General features: G+C 30.7%; 3 protein-coding genes across 4 annotated transcripts in view; 1 reads left to right on the plus strand and 2 right to left on the minus strand.

Moving 5' to 3' along the window:
• Positions 1-8,000: 8,000 nt before the first annotated feature.
• On the minus strand, positions 8,001-12,657 carry LOC107016088 (pentatricopeptide repeat-containing protein At4g18975, chloroplastic). Of its 2 annotated transcripts, XM_015216570.2 has the most exons (3): positions 12,521-12,657; positions 8,329-9,227; positions 8,001-8,227 (listed from the first exon to the last, which is right to left on the minus strand). In XM_015216570.2, exon 2 carries the CDS (start codon positions 9,218-9,220, stop codon positions 8,375-8,377), a length of 846 nt encoding a protein of 281 aa, XP_015072056.1. In that variant the 5' UTR covers positions 9,221-9,227; positions 12,521-12,657; the 3' UTR covers positions 8,001-8,227; positions 8,329-8,374. The 2 variants fall into 2 exon arrangements, with proteins under 2 accessions (XP_015072056.1, XP_015072055.1); XM_015216569.2 differs by having other exon boundaries at positions 8,001-9,227.
• A 1,445-nt stretch (positions 12,658-14,102) lies between these two features.
• On the plus strand, positions 14,103-16,523 carry LOC107017277 (seipin-1). Its single transcript, XM_015217539.2, has 2 exons — positions 14,103-14,856; positions 15,628-16,523. Exons 1-2 carry the CDS (start codon positions 14,245-14,247, stop codon positions 16,270-16,272), a joined length of 1,257 nt encoding a protein of 418 aa, XP_015073025.1. The 5' UTR covers positions 14,103-14,244; the 3' UTR covers positions 16,273-16,523.
• Positions 16,524-17,847: 1,324 nt separating this feature from the next.
• LOC107018089 (isopentenyl-diphosphate Delta-isomerase I) overlaps positions 17,848-19,135 on the minus strand; it is a 3,919-nt gene continuing 2,631 nt past the window's right edge. The window contains exons 4-6 of the mRNA XM_015218461.2: positions 18,757-18,859; positions 18,544-18,681; positions 17,848-18,363 (exon numbers count right to left, since the gene is read on the minus strand). Coding sequence (XP_015073947.1) covers positions 18,110-18,363; positions 18,544-18,681; positions 18,757-18,859 — 495 coding nt within the window. The 3' untranslated portion in view covers positions 17,848-18,109. The remainder of the gene's footprint in view (positions 18,364-18,543; positions 18,682-18,756; positions 18,860-19,135) is intronic.

Below are 19,135 nucleotides of genomic sequence, written 5' to 3' on the forward strand. Positions count from 1 at the left end.
ACAAAATCAGTGAAATACACTTCTAAATTCTAATTAAATTGTCTCATACCCTTATAAGAAATTGAGACTGCTCGTCATATCATGTGGCAAATGGAAGATAATCGAGGGTGTATTTAATTACCAACAATTTTAGCTATAGAAAGTCACGTAACAATGCAATGTGAAAAATAACATTACAGATTTTTATACTAGGTGATATATTAATTTGAGCATATAAAGTGGTTTAATTTTTAGTTGTTATAATATATAATTAAATTATTAAAATCCTAGTTTATATAATAATAATAATAATAATAATAATAATAATAATAATAATAATATATTTGGTGTATTTAATATATATTTTAATTCTAATAAGCTTTTAGCGGACGTTTGAGCCAAACATATACATTGTATATCGTGCTTAAAAGTAATACATGTGGTATTTAAAAGAAATTTATTAATTAGTACGTTGTTCCTTGTATATATATCTTGAATAATTTATATCATATTTTCTAAAAAAAAAATAAGTAGAAGACTCATTAATTGTATCAAATTTGTACATGAAATAAAATAAAAACAATCTCAATTTCATATTTCAAATTAAATAAGTGGACTGAAATCGATAATGTTATAATAAATAGACAGTAAGATAAAAAGGTCCATCTATTTCTCTCTGCCATACTATTTAGAAATTATTGTAGTTATAAAGTTCCCTCCTTGAATAAAATAAAGATAAAAGGTTGCATTTGATTTGAATCTATAGATCAATCTATAATATTATTTTGATATATAAAAATATCAATTTCATTTTATGGAATATAACATGTAATTTCATTTATTTGCTATATTTTATTTGTTGTGATCGATCCAAATTACCCTTGATAATATTATAGATTGATCTATAAATTTGATCGTAAGCAAAAGATTCTATTCATATTTCAATATATTTGTATGCATATACTAGAATAGCATGACAAAAATAAAAGATTATGTTAAATTTGAAACGATTTTAATTGATTTCAAGAATTTAACATATTTTTTTTCTGCCTCAATAAATTATCTTTTTCACAATGAGGTGTGATGTCTTTCTACGAAATTGCAAGTTTCTTAATTTTCTCTTATTTGTGGTGCAAATTTTTCTAGAATGTAGGTAGTTGTTAGGTGGTGATTATGATCGATTCACTAGAAAAGGAATAATTACTACATTTGGTTCCAAAAAAAGATCATCGATATTTCTCCGATTTTTTAAAAGGATTTCATGTCTTTCTATTAAATATTTTGTGTTTCCTTCATATTCTGAGTTTAAATATCCATAAATGCATTATTTGCTTAGTTTCTTATAAGGTTATGAGTCATATCTCTCATAAAAAGTAATTGTAGTATATTCCACTTAATCTTTGGAAATTCATTACAGGAATGTTTTTGATAAAATTATTAATTTTTGCATGTTTTGATAACAATTTTTCAAATCAAATATCATTTTTTAAATTAATAATGAGAGAAAGGTAAGAATGATGTCAAGCCATCATGGTCCATAGGTGTTGAGCGAATGGGCGTCACACATGCTACAACAAATGAGACATAAGGTGAGTGAACTAACTATATAAAAGTCAATTATTGTGTAATTATTTGATATTAAGCAATTTTCTTCATTTCATTAGGTAAATAATTCAAAATTGATTTGCAATTATGGTTATACTAGTTATAACCGCTAGTGCTAGCACGGATTCAATATATGTTATTTTATTTTATTTTATTTAATTTTGGTATATATGAACTTAACAAAGTCAATTAAACTTTAATGTAAGTTAAAAAGAATACGTGTGACTCCCTATATCCCAATTTATGTGGCACATATGAAATTTTGGCAGTCAACCAAACTATTAATATATTTTTAAAAATATTTTTAAGTCGTTAAATTTTAAGTAATTTAAATTGTTGTATTATTTATTATAATTTATAATACTTTTAAAGTAATTTAAATTATTGTATTATATATTATGATAATACATAATATTATACATAATATTATATAGATAAAAGGTTGCATTTGATTTGAATCTATAGATCAATCTACAATATTATTTTGATATATAAAAATATCAATTTCATTTTATGGGATATAACATGTAATTTCATTTATTTGCTATATTTTATTTGTTGTGATCAATCCAAATTATCCTTGATAATATTGTAGATTGATCTATAAATTTTATCGTAAGCAAAAGATTCTATTCATATTTCAATATATTTGTATGCATATACTAGAATAGCATGACAAAAATAAAAGATTATGTTAAATTTGAAACGATTTTAATTGATTTCAAGAATTTAACATATTCTTTTTTCTGCCTCAATAAATTTATCTTTTTCACAATGAGGTGTGATGTCTTTCTACGAAATTGCAAGTCTCTTAATTTTCTCTTATTTGTGGTGCAAATTTTTCTAGAATGTAGGTTGTTGTTAGGTGGTGATTATGATCGATTCACTAGAAAAGGAATAATTAGTACATTTGGTTCCAAGAAAAGATCACCGATATTTCTCCGATTTTTTATAAAAGATATTAGATCCATTGAAATAAGTTAAAAAGAGAATATTAAAAAAAAAAAAGTTACAAATATTTTGAAATAAGATACGACTTAATGCCTAAAATATGGATCGGTCCATAATTCTTTTGAGACAAGCAATTGATCGATTAAACATGTAGGGGTAAATCATTATTTAGGTTGTGATCATATTTTCTTTGAAAAATTCAAATCTCTTCTTTATGAAGATAAACAAAAGAAAATATCAAGTTGACAATTATTTAAAAGGATTTCATGCCTTTCTATTAAATATTTTGTGTTTCCTTCATATTCTGAGTTTAAATATCCATAAATGCATTATTTGCTTAGTTTCTTACAAGGTTATGAGTCATATCTCTCATAAAAAGTAATTGTAATATTCCACTTGATCTTAGGAAATTCATTAGAGAAATATTTTTGATAAAAATTATTAGAGTTTGCATATTTTGATAACAATTTTTCAAATTAATAATGAGAGAAAAGTAAGAATGATGTCAAGTCATCATGGCCCATAGGTGTTGAGCGAAAGGGCGTCACACATGCTACAACAAATGAGACAAGGTGAGTGAACTAACTATATAAATAGTCCAAAATTGATTTGCAATTATGGTTATACTAGTTATAACCGCTCGTGTAAGCACGGATCCAATATATGTTATTTTATTTGATTTAATTTTGGTATATATGAATTTAACAAAGTCAATTAAACTTTAATGTAAGTTAAAAAGAATATGTGTGACTCCCTATATCCCAATTATGTGGCACATGTGAAATTTTGGCAGTCAACCAAAATATTAATATATTTTTAAGTCGTTAAATTTTAAGTAATTTAAATTGTTGTATTATTTATTATAATTTATAATACTTTTAAAGTAATTTAAATTATTGTACTATATATTATGATTTATAATACTTTTAAATTTAGTTTCAAGTTAAATTTTAAGTATTTTGAACTACTGTATTATTTATTATGATTTATAATACTTTTAAAGTATTTTTCAAGTTAAATTTTTAGTTTTTTAAATTACTGTATTAATTATTATGATTATAATACTTTTAAAATTAATATGTTTTTCAAATAATGTAAGTTGTTAATTATTGTGGTTTATGACATTTTTAATATAATTTTTAAAATAATATATGTTATTTCATTTGTCCCCATTATACAGTTTACACGAAATTTCGAAAGGTAATCGAATTTGTATTATTTTAAATTTATTTTTTAGTATTATTTAAAAAGAAAAATATTAAAATGTAATGAAAGAGGAATTAAAAAGGAAAATATTAGTAAGATGTAATGAAACAGGAATTAAAAGGGAAAATATTAAAATATAATGAAAGAGGAATAAAAAAGAGAAATATTAAAATATAACGGTAGTTAGGGCTAGGCGTTCGGTCGGTTCGGTTCGATTTTTGGTTTGACAAAATGTGAAACCAAACCAAACTGAAATAAATTCGGTTTGATTCGGTTATTATAATTTCAGTTCTATTTATTTCGATTTGATTTTGATTTAACCAAATTTAATTAGAAGTGGTATGTGGACTTTAGTACTTGTTGTCTAACCAAATTTATTTCAAGACATGTTGGCTTTAGTACTTGTTTTCTAAACAACCACAAGACAGTACAAAAAGTTATAAACGCTTACATGTTCTACAAACTAAACGTTTTGCACAAAGACTAAAATGATGTTAAATTAATTTAGGAAGTAAACAAATGAACTATCTTTGCCATGTTCATGTCTCCAAATTTCACCAACAAAACAACAAATGGAGGTCTTCTTATCTCAAAACACATTTTTGCCAACTTTATGACAAATGGGAATTATAAAGGTCAATATATGAATGCTCCAAAATCATTAAAGGCTCATTGAGAAAGATTAGCTATGAATCATAAGTAATTGGGTTATCAGCTATAAATTATAATTGGGTCTGCTGGTAATGGGATAAAGAATATGTACATATAATTTTGGTTTTTCGATTAACCAAATTTTTAAAGCTAAAAATTGAAAATCGAATTGAAAAATTGAAATATTGAAAATCAAAACCGAAATCGATCTAACTGAAAAATCAATATTAAAATTAAAAAAATATCGATTCGATCGATTTTTTCGATTTTAACCATATTATGCGTAGCCCTGATGATAGTGGAGTTCATAAAAATAGGTGGGCTAGCTCAGTAGTGACCCCAAACTCCTCTAGAATTCCCTCTTATTATAGAGTATAATTTAATTCCCCTTTTTGTAAATAGATAAACTTGACCGAAAGCTCCTCTAAGTAGGGCTGTTCAAAATCGAACCGAAATCGATAAAAAAGTTATTGGTATTATTGGGTTATTGGTTTAGTGGTTTTTATAACGGTTTTGATTTTTTTTGTTATCGGGTTATCGGTTCTTAACGCTTTGAAGTTTTTTCTTAACGGGTTAACCGATAACTCATACTAAATTAAATAATTATATTTATACCATTTTGTATAGAAAGTCCTCGACTTAGAGTTTGATTCCCTACTTTCATTTTTGGTTGTCTCAAACACTTGGTTATTCAACAATGTAAAAGTATTTGCTTTTGACCAAGATGTAACACGTGAACTCAAGTGCATGGTTTAATTGGTTTGTCACCTTGTTTCTAAGTGATTTTCAATGTTTTTTCTTTTGTGTCAGATCTTAACGATTAAACCGATAACCGAACCGATAACGATGAAAAATCGATAAGCCAATAACCGATAAGTCAATATATTAATGGTTCTATAACGGTTTAGCATCTCTACAAACCGATAACTAATAAGACAACCCGATAAACTTTAAAACCGAACTAAACCAACCAATACGCAGCCCTACCTCTAAGATTCGCTCTTATATATATATTAAAAGTAAAGTAATACAAAATCCCATGAGGTGTACTTCCATATTTTCGTTTGACACTCTTTTATCAGGATGACTAAATCTAATTGGTGGGTTAAAATAAAAATATATATCAAACACTTGAACTTTTAATTTCTTATATCTTTATATCTTAAAAACTATTCTTTTGGGTTTTTTAAGATGACAGAATTTTGTTAGTATATTTAAAATTATTTTATAAAAAATCTATGGATTATATATATATATATCTTGTGATCTTAAGTATGTCATGTGAATTAAATTTAAAAAACATTCTTTAATGTCACGAAACAAACTAAAAAGAATAAGGCAAATTACTTGAAACATATAATATAATTTATTTTTTAAAAAATGCTTAAAATAATTCTAAAAGATGAGGTCCCAAATTTGAAGGCCTAATTCAGATGCTCATTTTTAAAGGGCATCGAGAATCGCTCCTGCGCTTCACTTAGAGATGGAAGTCTTTTTTCCTTTCTCGAGAATAAAGTAAACAAGCTTATGAGCTTTATTACCTTAAGTAGAAACAAGCTACAGCATCCTTTTTTCTTTTTTTTTTACAATCCTAGGTCCACCCCACCCCATATGGCAACATGTGGGCAAAAAAAAAAGCAACTATGCAACAACGATATGAACATGATACTAAGTAAAACCCTTAAAATTAACCCTTGTAGTATAGAAAAGATAAATAAAACACTATTTGAGTTTACTGCAACTGAATTTAAGACTACAATATGACTATTAGAAAGAAAGAAATGGTCAATAATTTGAAGGGTTGAGGTATAAACTCTACAAATTGACTATGGTTTATCATGAAGAAAAATCGAAACAAATTATTCATTTGAGTTCAAGATTTCTTTTTTTTTTTCTTTTTTGAAAAGAATTGACAAAGGGGCGGGGTTTACAGAAAAATGTCAAGAACATACTGAAATAAGTTTGAAAGAGATGATCAAGGTAGGAGTTCATTTTGGCCATGATACTAGAAAATGAAATCCTAAAATAGTGTCTTACATATCTTTATAAAGCTTAATGGAATCCACATTATAAGTATGTCCTAAGAAAAGAAATCGAATAAGGCACAAAAATATCCTTAGATTATTTGAAAATGTTTAGAAATATCTCGCATCCATCTATTGAATTAAAAGTACCCCTCAATCTCATATTTGATCTATTTCTACCCTTAAAACCAACAACCAATGTTTTCAAAAATGTTTTTGGGGCGAGTTTCGAGGCGGGGAAGTTTTAAAATTTGAGGCGTAAGCCTCGAGCATAAAAATGTAACTCCTAGGAGTAGAAATATAGGTCCGGGCGTTTTTAATTTATTTTTTTGAACTTTTTTTTTTGCATTAAGTCATATTTTCTATTATTGGTGTAATGATATTTCTCAAATAGTAATTATTATACTTTTTCTTTTCGTTATTGATTATTAATATTAAAAATCATAATATGTTTTTATATATTATAGGTTATTTATAAATCTTTATATGTAAAATCATTGAAATGTTACTTTTGTTTATTTCATTAGTAATGAAATTATAATATTGAATATACATGGGACTACGTCCTGTAGATCCATATGATTACGTTCCGTAGATTCATGGGACTTACGCTCCGTGTCTCGGGGCTTACGCTTCGTCTCGTACTGTATAAAATGCATCACCTCACGCCCCCGCCTTTTAAAACACTGAGCAATGTTTTCAAAAACGTTTTTGGGGCGAGTCCTAGGCGGGGTGTACCAAAAACGTTTTGAAACGTAAATTAAAAACGTAGACCCATAAGGCGTAAGCCCTGAATATAAACGCAAGTCCTAGGCGTAAGCCCGGGCATTTTTAATTTATTTTTTTAATTTTAAATCATATTTTTATTATTGGTGTAATGATATTTTTAAAAAAATAATTATGATACTTTTTTCTTCATTATTAATTACTAATACTTGTATCAAATGAATATTATAAATCATTGAAATGTTTAATTTTGCTTATTTTATTAGTAATAAAATTATAAAATTAAATATACATGACACCTCGTAGATTCATGGGACTTACGCCCTGTGTCTCGAGACATACGCCTCGCCCCGTACTGTATAAAATATCTCGCATCACGCCTCCGCCTTTTTAAACACTGATTTTAAAGGTAGAAATAGACCAAATAGGTGGATTGACCCTTTCTTTTAAAAAAAAAAATCAGTGAAAATCTAAATCAAAAGTGAAATACATTCATAGTTATATTAATGTTGATTGTTTATTCGACCTTAAAAGATATTCAAAAACATACATCAGAAAACTCCATATATGCTCCCATTGCACCCATATTTTTTTCTCCCACCTCTTTAGTCTCTTTCTTAAACCTATAATTGTTAAACATTTCTAGCTATACTATTATATCTTATAAAACTGAATCTATATGAATATGTACATGTTGGAACAGAAGAAAAATAAGGACTTGGCAGGTACTTTTCTGAATTTCCGATGTATATATATCAAGAATTTTCTAGTCTTATAGGTGACAGACGTCAAAGTTGTTGTAATTAATTTGATTTTGTAGAAGACTTGACTGGGCAAAAATTAAATAAATTATTAGTATAATCAAGAAATGGAATTTCATCAACCTCACAACATGAACCATGATATCACCATTCTGTTTTTTTCCGTTTAAGTTAATGTTTCAATCACATCTTCTAGCTCCATAGACAAGCAGCATAAATGCTAAAACTACATAAAAGCATATAGCAGTTTGATCTGAATAGTATCTAAAGGTTTCAACTAAACTTACACCGGGCAAATGCATGGTCTCACAGGCTCCCATTGTCCTGCAGGGGGGGGGGGTCTGTTTGATTCTTGACAGTGTAACAAACAATTTTCAACTACACCAAGATAAGATCTCTGAAAAATATTAAGTTGATTGATATACCTGATATCGAACACCTGCATACTTGACATATTTGATATAATAACCCTTAATCTTCCTGTGCCTGTTTTTCTTTTCTTTGGGGTCGAGATCCTCTCAATCCCTTTGGATTTCCATTCCATGTCTCTGTAAACAAGTCTTTGTACTTCTCTAGTAATCGATCTTTCTGATCCACATAGCCTTGCACCTCATATGTATCAGCTACTTTCTGTATGATGGACTTATCAGGAGGTTTCCGATCAAATGATTCTAAGCCTTTGAATAGCTTAATAAGATCCTCAAGCATATGATTACGATAATATACAGAAATCATAAGACTACATAGCCGCCACGGCACAGAATGCAGATCAGAACCGATTTTCTTGTTCCAAAATTCATGTGCCTCTTTTGCTCTGTGATCCATATCCAGTGCTTTAATTAACTGCTCATATGTCCCCATTGTATTTCCCTGACCCTTGCTTAACATCCACTTAATAACCTGAACAATTCTATGCCATTGTTGCTCTTTCTCTAGTTTGAGCAATACCTGCTTTAGGGATCCAATGGGGAAATTCCGCTCCCATGCAACCCAAGCATCAAGTGCACCATATACAGCTTCCTTACTGTCCTCTAGATCAAGAAGTGTATTTACAAGAAAGCTAACCTTGTCCTTCCTTGAGACATTTTCTCCTACTTGGGGCTTGGAGTTGCCTCCAATGGGTTTTCCTGCAAGGGAAGAGAGAGATTTATAGCCGAATCGATCACCTAAGGACCCTGTTGTCTCTGCATCACTCCTGTTGGAGATTGAATGCCACACATCTGTACTGTAACTGCAAGTGAGGACGGAACTTCTATTCACTGTAAGCTGACTAATTTGTCTAGCCAGCCTTGTAATTATTGCTAATTTGGACATCATATGTACCCTGGCACTCATGTAAAAACAACAAGGTATCAATGTATGAATTATCGGAGTAGAAATTTTCAGGACATAATTTGCATTGCCACAACAGTAAAGCACCAGTTATTTTAAACAGTAAGCTCCAACACTTGAGAACTGACAAAATAAAAAAAGATAATGTCCAGCTTTTAGCAATTACCTAGATGCAAAGGCAAACATCGCAGTGCGATCATAAGTCCTATGCACAAAAAGTTGGACTTTGACCCATACCGAAGATAATTCACCAAACTACAACTAGGGGAGTGGCACTTTTTGAAGTGCCAGTACATTATGAACCCAACACTTGGAACCTTGCAAGTTCTGGCCAACAGAGAAGAGGGGGGAGTCAGGTGAATTCCATCAGCATGGAATAACAACATGTGGTAGAAGGGCTAAGCTAACATCTTTCCCTGGGAGCAGTGTAAGTTATGTCAGACTATTGGGAAATGGGCAATTAATACTTTGATATGTCATCTAAAGTATGTAGGGCAATTGAGAATGAATACTAAATTCTGTACTCTATACGAATAGGAGAACTGATTTTGCAGTTGGCAGAGTGGTAGGATTGAATTAATTAACACTCATCCTTCTTTCCATATGAATAACTGCTGCTATTTTGTGCTTTATCAACATTGTCTAGAAGCTGTACGTTCTTGATATCTTTTTTGATATCTATATGGGGCTACTTGTCTCTGTTTCTGCATATTCAAGAAAAATTCTCCACACAGTATATTAGTGATCTGACTCTGTTGTTAAGAGTTATATGACATTCAACTCAAGCTAGAGGAGGAAGTTCCTGTGAATTATTTCAATAGGTCTCCTACTCTCTTTTTGATCCTTGAGGGTGCATATGATATGATATATGTAGGGTTGGTTAATTATATCTATCAACATCCCGCACTTAAACCTTTGTTCTTCCTCGAGCAAGGTAAACTCAATAACAGAATAAGTTCAATCCATCTTTAAACTCCGAAGATAACCAAGCCAAAATTTCAATTAGGGTTAGAACATACCAACGACTTTGTTGATATCAATAATTAGTCTACTTGCATATGAATCATTAAAAACTTTCCCATATTTTAAAATCAAAAATTTCTAAGATTTTAAAACTACCACAATAATCAAGTTGACATCTTAACCTCAAGTATTAACTCCTTTCACTTGCTCAAGTGCCCTTAATTAAGAAGTTCAGTAACTTCTCCTATCATTCATAACTCATGTGCCCTCACCAACAATCAAAAGAAAGTCCCAATCAATAACAATATAACCAATGTCTTTTTGAGAATCTCACAATATAACCAATGTATCACAAGAAACATAAAAGATAGAAAGAATTCACTCACACTCATAAAACATTCAAATGTAACAAGTAATGTAGGAAACTCAGTCTAAGATCAACTAGGACTTGAATAGGGTTGTAATGTAGGGAGCATGGTAGGAGAAATATGGATAAAAGCGACTCGAAATTCCCTTAAGCACCACCAATACTTGAACTAGTTCTTCTTATGTCGCAAAAATGCCTTCTTTTGTCGAGCTTTGATTATTCTGCTCAAGCCTAAAACTCAATCACCTCCATACTTAGAATTATGTGCATTCATTCAAGTTTTTAAAGTGCTCACGTGAATAGGGTAAAAGTATTATAAAATATCAAAAGGTTAAGGGTTATAACATGGATGTCAACAAAAAGGATAAAAGGCTCAAACGGGGTGACTGCGGTAAAAATAATGTAAGTAAGCATATTTAGGCTCTAACAATTCAATAAAGGCCCTTTTTTCATTTCTTAAACAACGTAATACCCAAAATTTCACCTCGAAAAACAATTCTAGACCAAAAATCTGTGCAAATGAATTTTCCAAATAAACCTCACCTGACATGACACATGAAATATTCGAGACGGATCAATTCCAACTCCCAACAAGAACAATTGAGGCAAATAAATACAATACCAATCAGTGAGCAGTGAGTCAAAACATGATCCTAAACGTCAGTAACAACATCATTTTCGTCAATGACTCAATTCAATTCAAGAGTCCACACAAATCCATGGGGAGTTTATTTTACTCATATTCAAAAGTCTAATTATGTTTGTATCTAACAAGTCACGAGATAGCTAGAGAGAAATATTCAACACCAAAACTTTTATTTTTATTTAGTACTAACTACTAATTAATTCCAAAAAACACCCGGTTAAAAACAAAAGATGTTGTTGAGGAAAGAACTGTGGCTTAAGGAAACCCAAGAACCTTATTACTATCCAATCCCCTCACTGTACCCAAGGTTGTGGATTATTTTCTCCCAAGATAAAACGAAAAAGAAGTAGCGGTATCTCACACTTCAAGAACTTCAGCGAATTTAAAAGTCAGCAACGAAATCACACGAACTCTACTTTGTTTGTAAGAAAATGCATGCAGAAGGAGAAAAGTCAATAATGAAAACTGAGAGGAAATCTCCATATTTATGGCCAATGAGTGTGAACTCACCTGATTTAGAACAGACTCATCTGTTTAGAACAGGCATATTGTATTTGGGAAAGGAAATGTCTATTCGCAAATTAATTAATTAATTAATCACATCATTTGTCAAATCCGAAGTTGAGGCCGAGGGAGCGATGATGACGCTGCTTAGGGCACCCTCTACTTAACCCCAAAGAAAGTGTTTTCTAATATAAGCACAAAACTTCTCCTCCCTTCTACCGATGAGTAAGAAATGACTTTTCATTTTTCCCTTTACTTAGTTCCCCACATTTCCCATATTCACAATATTTAAACCCAACAAAAGATAGCAATCACGCAATGTGATTAACCTCCTCTCCAAATACAAAATATAGGCACCAGAGACGGTCACATTTTCATTTTTAAGATGATAGTCATTCAATACAACAATGCCAAAAGACTGCTTATCTGAATTGTGGAAAATTTTCATTTTGAGGACCAACCCAAAACCACCCAACACTTGTTTATAATCAACTCCTTATGTATCTTGGTTACTCAAACTTCAGCAACGAGTGAACTTATTAATCAAACAATTCATCAAACACCTTACCTGCATAATACAGTTAAACCAATACCAATAACGCAGTGGCTCCTCCCAATTACGTGGGAAATATAGTTCAGGTATCAACACTCAAATATTAGAACTTAAATCACAATCTTCTCTATTAGTCGCAAAACAATTTCAATTCACAGGGGTTATGGATGTTGCGAGACAGTGACTGACACAGAAGGGAAAGTGCAACAGAGAAAACAGGAAGGAGAAAGAAGAAGAGAGATAAAACAGTACCTGTTGATCGCCGGCAACCGGCAGTGGACTGAAGTGACCGGAGGTGTTGCACACACCGGTGTGGTGTCAAGAAAGCAAGTTATTAAAGAAAGGAAAACTGCGGCAACATTGTAACCTGTTTTTTAACTTCTTTTTTTTTTTTTAATTTCATTTTATATTTATGATATTTAAAGGTGTGTATAAAGTATAAATAGACTACGTTTTATAAAGTTAATTAAATGGATATATAAATTACATGTAATGTAATACGTTTAAAATATTAGGTATGATGCAAATTATCATTACTACGTAAAACATGTTTGCCTATTTATATCATTTTATATCAATTTAATTATCTACTTATACAATTAAAAAAAAGATGAAAAACATAAATATAATATAAGATAAGTTAAAAGTACAATATGTATTTGTGCCTTTGTAATTTAGAGTTAATTTTCTTACGAAATGCTTCATCATATCTTTATAAAACTGGCTGAAATAAAAATTTTAATTTTAAATTATTAAAAATTCATCTGGCCATATAGTAAATGATATTTCTTACACATGATTTTTTTAAACTTCTTTCATTATTAATATTTGAATTTCTTATTCTGGTATAAAGTATTTTTGTATATACATGTAATCAGTCAATACTTAATATACCTAATTCCTTTACTTCACTTAAATTTTTTGTTGATTTGAGATAAAATTTAAATATATCAAAAAAAATTATGATATTTAATAAAATAAATTAAAATACTTTTAGAAATTTTGTGATCTTATAAAATATGTAATAAGGAAAAATTCAAATCAAAAAATTATTTATAAATAGACTAAGAATAAATATAAAATAAATAAATTAAAACTAAGGTAAAACTTAAATTCAAAATAACATTTGGATATATACGGAAAAATTACTAAAAATACACTTTTCATGTTTCTCTTATTTCCGGTACTTTCTTCTATTTCTAAAAGTCTGTAAAAGTTTTCGTTTCTTTAATATGTCTCAACTACATATTAATATATTCGAGTCAATATTTAATATATTTGAGCTATATATTATTTGATTTGTTTTATAAAGTATTCGAACTAATTTTTAATATATTTGAGTTAGTTTTTGATATATCTGGGTTACATATTCTGTATCTATCTGGCTTATGTATAATGCATCCGAGTTATATATTAATGTATTTAATTTGTATTACTTTTTTAAGAAATTAATGTAATTACAAACTAAAGAGGGATAGATTGTAATTTCATTTTAAAACTACGTGATTTTTAAAATTATCCTATACATAATACTTTACAGTCTCAATTTTTATGACAATTTTTATTTTTCAATAATCAAATAATTTCAAGTTAGATAGAAAATTTACATATTGAAATTTCAAAATTTTTTAAAATGACATTACATATTTGTATATAACGTAAAAATTATTTCTATAAATTAGAATACTTGATATTTTAAAATATTTTAAGCATATATAAAAAAGTTTTATTAAAAATAAATTTGTTTGAATTTTGAAATTTAAAATGCGTCATTTAATTTGTGACCGAGCCAATAAAATATGCGGGTTTTTTTCTAAAAAACGTGTCAACTGTTGAGCTAAGCTCGGTGCCACTTCTCTCACCTTCTTCCTCGTGCACTTCACATCTGGACTTTGTTGCACAAACTCTGTCACGCAAAATAAAACTGAAGAAAACCCCAAGTGACAAGTAACGTGACATTGCTGAAACTTCCATTGATGATTTCCATGGAAGAAAAAAATGAATTTGATGAGCAAGAGGAAGAATACGTTGATGACAATGAAGATGAACTACTAAAGAACAACAATTCATCAGTTCAAAACTCATCATCAAATTGGTTCATAAAAATGTTATCTTCACAAGCAGAAATCATCACAACTATTTTAATTTCACTAGTTTCCCCTATTTTCTACATCTTCTCTTTTGCTAATATCTTTGAAGAAGAAACTGAAAAGAAAGTCCCTGTAGCTGTACATGTTGTAGCTACAGTTCCTTCGAAGTTACTTAATGGAGTTACTCTGCTGCTAAAGAAATTTGGGGTTGGAATTCTTGGAGCTGCTTATGTTGCTATAGTTTTGATAAGTTTGTTGATTGTTTCGGGGATTTTGGGATTTGGGTTCGTGAGGATGTGGATGGAAGAACCTGTGATTTTGAGAGAACCGTTGTATTTTGATTATGCAGATGTGAATCCAAAGGCTGTTTTTTCTTTTGGTGGAGGTTATGATCAGAATCATAATGATGCTGGTGTGCCTCTTGGGCATACAATGTATGTTTCTTTGTTTCTACTTATGCCTGAATCTGATTTCAATAGAGACATTGGTGTTTTCCAGGTACATTTCTCTCTCTATATATATGTATATGTGTTTTCATTGCATTAGATGTTTACTTAGATCCTTACAATTGGTCTCAGACTGATAAGTAAGCGCTCCAACTTTGAGAATATATCAACTTTTTGACCCCTCAACTCGGTCTCAACTGACAATTAAGTCCCCACTTGTTTCTAGTGGATGATGAGGATGTGAGACATTAATTTTAGAATTTGTAAGTTGTAGTGTTCATTCATGGAGATGAGTCAACTTGGTCTCAACTGATAACTAAATACTCCAATTTGTTGTTCCCACTAGTTTCTCATGGACGACTCTAACGGTTCATTCACATCATGGAGACGAGTAAACTTGTCCCCTACTTGTTTCTTGAGGATGTAACACATAAAATTTGGAAGTGTTTAGGTAATTATTTTGTAAGTTGGAGTGATCATTCACATCGTGGAGATGAGTCAACTTGATCTCTAACTGACAACTAAATACTCTAATTTGTTCCCACTAGTTTCTCATGGACGACGCTAATGTGTTATGTAGTAATTAATTATATTTTAAGTTGGGAGTGTCATCCTGCATATATAGTGGTGATGAGGTGAGGTGTCTAGATGTGCATATCGAAAGTGAGAGAACATACTTGTCAGCTTGAGGCCAAGTTTAAGTGTTTGCTTTATGTATTATGCCTTCTTAGTTTGTTGTCTATCTATTGGCTTATAATAGGTAAACAGAATGAAGAAAAAAAAGCTAACATTGGTTTAGGTATTCATAACCTCTTTTTATCAGTTGGTTGCAGAATCATTATCAAAAGAGGGGTTGGTAATGGCGACATCAAGTCATCCATGTATGTTACGATTCAGAAGTCTGCCAATCCGTCTGATGCGCGAATTTATAATGAGTGTGCCCCTAGTACTTGGACTTACTGCTGAAACGCAAACGATTGTTGTTCCGATGTTGAAGCATAAGGAAGGTCTTCCAAGGACAGAAGCAATCAGAATAACTATGATACCTCGAGCCGGAACTTTCGGCCTGCCCCAACTTTATCAATCACAGATCATATTGAAATCTCAGCCTCCTTGGTATAAAAACTTGGTTTACAAGTGGAAATGGACAATATCTGTCTGGACTTCAATGTACATGTATGCCACTCTGCTAGTTATTCTCCTCAGCTGGTGCAGACCGCTCGTCTTTCCAGTGATTGCGACAAGCTTTATGACTAGTGCTGATGTGAATTCAACAGTAGAAGCACCGGAAGAACCACAGGAGAAAGGTCGAGAAGAAAGTGATGTGTCCGAGTCAGTTAGAAGATGGCGCCAGAGCAGAAGAAAGAGGAAGGCGATGCTTCAACAGAGCGTGTCACCGGAGTTTGCAGATGATTCTGCATCAAGCATTTCCATAACTAGGGAAGACACAGCGAATTCAAGCGACTGAAGTGTTTTTGGAAGTGAAAAATCAAGGATAGATTGGTCTCTATAGGTTTAGTGACAAAGACAGTGCTATCTTAGTAGTTAAAATCGTTCGTTTTCCTAGCTTTTTAGCATAAATATCTGGATCTTTGTTCTGTTTGAGCAACCAAATCGCAGGAGTCTGAGGTTTTCTGTAGAGGAGTTTACTATGTCAATTTTGAGCACAATCAGATGTATGTAATTGAAATAAGACAGGGTTGTAATTTACATGAGACAGATGTATATGAGTGCGGGACCTAAATAAGCAACAAAAAATAACCAAAATAAGTCATTATTTTGGGAAATAACTAAAATAGGTTTAGTGAAAGAAAAAAATATGATATTTTAGACGTTTTTTGTTAATCCTATAACGTGTATATTTTAATATATAAAAGAAATATTTCTTATACTTTATGAGATGAAAGTTTTTTTTACCCTTTTGTAAAGCGAAACTTTTTTGTACTTTATAAAGTGGAAGAAAATCTTATACTTTATAAAAAGTTCACTTTTAGACTTTTTTTCATTTTGAGGATTAACATTTGATGATCTTAATCTGACAATTGAAGCGGTTTCACACTAAAAAATCAAAATCTTGAAAGATTAGAGCAAACACAACCCGATAACATAACAATATGACCCTACAAATTATATAAATTAGGTAAAAAAAAAATTCTATCTAATATTTTCATTGCTTTGAAATGATGTTGTAATTTGTTCAAAAATTTTGAAATGATGTAGTAATTTGTTCAAATTCCAGCAAATCTTATACAATGTGCATTCCTTAATTCATTTGTTTCTTTCGAATAAAGGACTCTTAACTCGAAATTTAATAATCGAATGCACATTGTATAAGACTCCGCTAAAATTTTTAACAAATTACAACATCATTCAAAAGTAATGAAAATCTGAGATGGAAAAAAATATCTAATTTATATAATTTGTAGGGTCAGATTGTTATGTTGTCGGGTTGTGCTATTCCAATCTTTAAGAATTTGATGTCTAGTGTGGGACCGTTTCAGTTGTCGAATTGGGATCATCAAATGTTAATCTTCAAAATGAAAAACGTTTGGAAGTCTTGAAAATGAAAGGGGAGAAGAAGTAAAATAACTTTTTTATAAAGTGTAAGATTTTCTTCCACTTTATAAAGTGTAAGGAATAGATCCTTTATATATTAAAATATAAATATCATGGGACTAACGAAAAATGTTTGAAATATTGAATAAAATGAAACTTTTTTCTTCTACTAAGCCTATTTAGTTACTTTCTAAAATAAGATTTATTTTGATCACTTTTATTTTTTTATGACTTAATAAAATTCCGAACTCGATGTATACCCTCTAGTCAAATGAATAAAGATGCTATATCAGATTAAAGTAAGCTGGCTAAACTTGATTCACTGAAACGAAAAATCATACTATTCCATATTTACGTCAATAAAAGAGCCAAAGTTCTGCTCACATAAATCCGTTCTTATCAGGATTATATAAAACCAATATTTATTTGTGGTTGCCTAATCCAAATGGCTCAATGGACACATTTTTAACTATAGCAAATTCACACAAAAGCTAAAAGGACACAAATTCCGATTACACAGTACAAAAGCAATTTAAAGGACCACAACAAAATTACAATGCAGCAAACAAGTGATGATCTTATTAAGTTTCGATAGAAAGCCACATATATGTTGCAATCAGTTGACAAAATACCTCCTTCCAACTTCTACCAGAATCAACAAACCTAAATGCAGAAGGATGCTATCACAACTGAAGTTATTAGTTTAAACGAACAAACTATGATAGTAAAACCAGTTGCAACGCAGCTCCTTAAGTCAATTTGTGGATGGTTTTCATATCAATGACTTCCTTGAGAGTTCCTTTTTCAAGATGATCCCACCACTTGAACAAAAAGTTGTCAACGACAAGTCTGAACCAAGGGGATAGCTTCAGACCTTCCTCACCTGCATCTGCTTTCCTCAAAAGTTCTTTCAGTTGTTCTCTGTTCACGTACTTAACCTCAGCAACTTCATCTGGGTTCGGTTTCATGTTAACTTCACGGACCATGAATAGTAGATAATCAACTGCAACAGTAGACTAGGGTCAATTTCCAGTTATAATGTAATTACACCATTACAAATGTTAATTGCACAAGTAAAGAGTTGATGTCAAAACACCCTCAATGCTGTGAGTGAGATCAAAAGCAAGTGGCAGTTGTTTACTGAACCAGTAAACAGGAAAGAAATGTAAGATTGAATTATTACGTTCGTGCTCTCCCCACTTCCCGTCAGATGGAGCTTTATAAAGTATACGACCCAATGGAATGAACTGGTCAACTGGGACATCTTCAGCTGGAATACCCAATTCATCGAGAAGCTTCCTTTGTGCAGCATTTCTTACCCCTGGCAGTTGATATAGGGTGAGGTGAAGAAGAGAACATACTCAAAACTAACGTTTCAGCAAAGCAGAAAATATACCAAGAGAATTCTCCTCAATTAGCTCAGACTCTCGGTATAGTGGATGGCTGCAGCAAGTGTTGGTCCATACCAAAGGAAAGGTCACCTTTGTCGCTGATCGTTGCTGTTCATAGAATAAGACAGCATATTAAGTGATCTAATCGTCATGGAGTTAAAAATAGCATCCAATAAAGACGCATCTAATATAAAACAGCAGCTTATCATACTTGTTTTTAGTTTGATAGGTCATCTAAATACTAAGATGGAATCATACTGGACATTATTTTACTCAACCAAACCAAAAAACATTTGACGACTTACATTTACCAGCCATTTGACAAACAAGTAATCGAAAAGGCAAAATTTAGTAAATTACTTTTGCTAGCCCCCCCCCCCCCCC

This window comes from Solanum pennellii, chromosome 4, assembly GCF_001406875.1.
Source record: "Solanum pennellii chromosome 4, SPENNV200".
NCBI lineage: Eukaryota > Viridiplantae > Streptophyta > Magnoliopsida > Solanales > Solanaceae > Solanum > Solanum pennellii.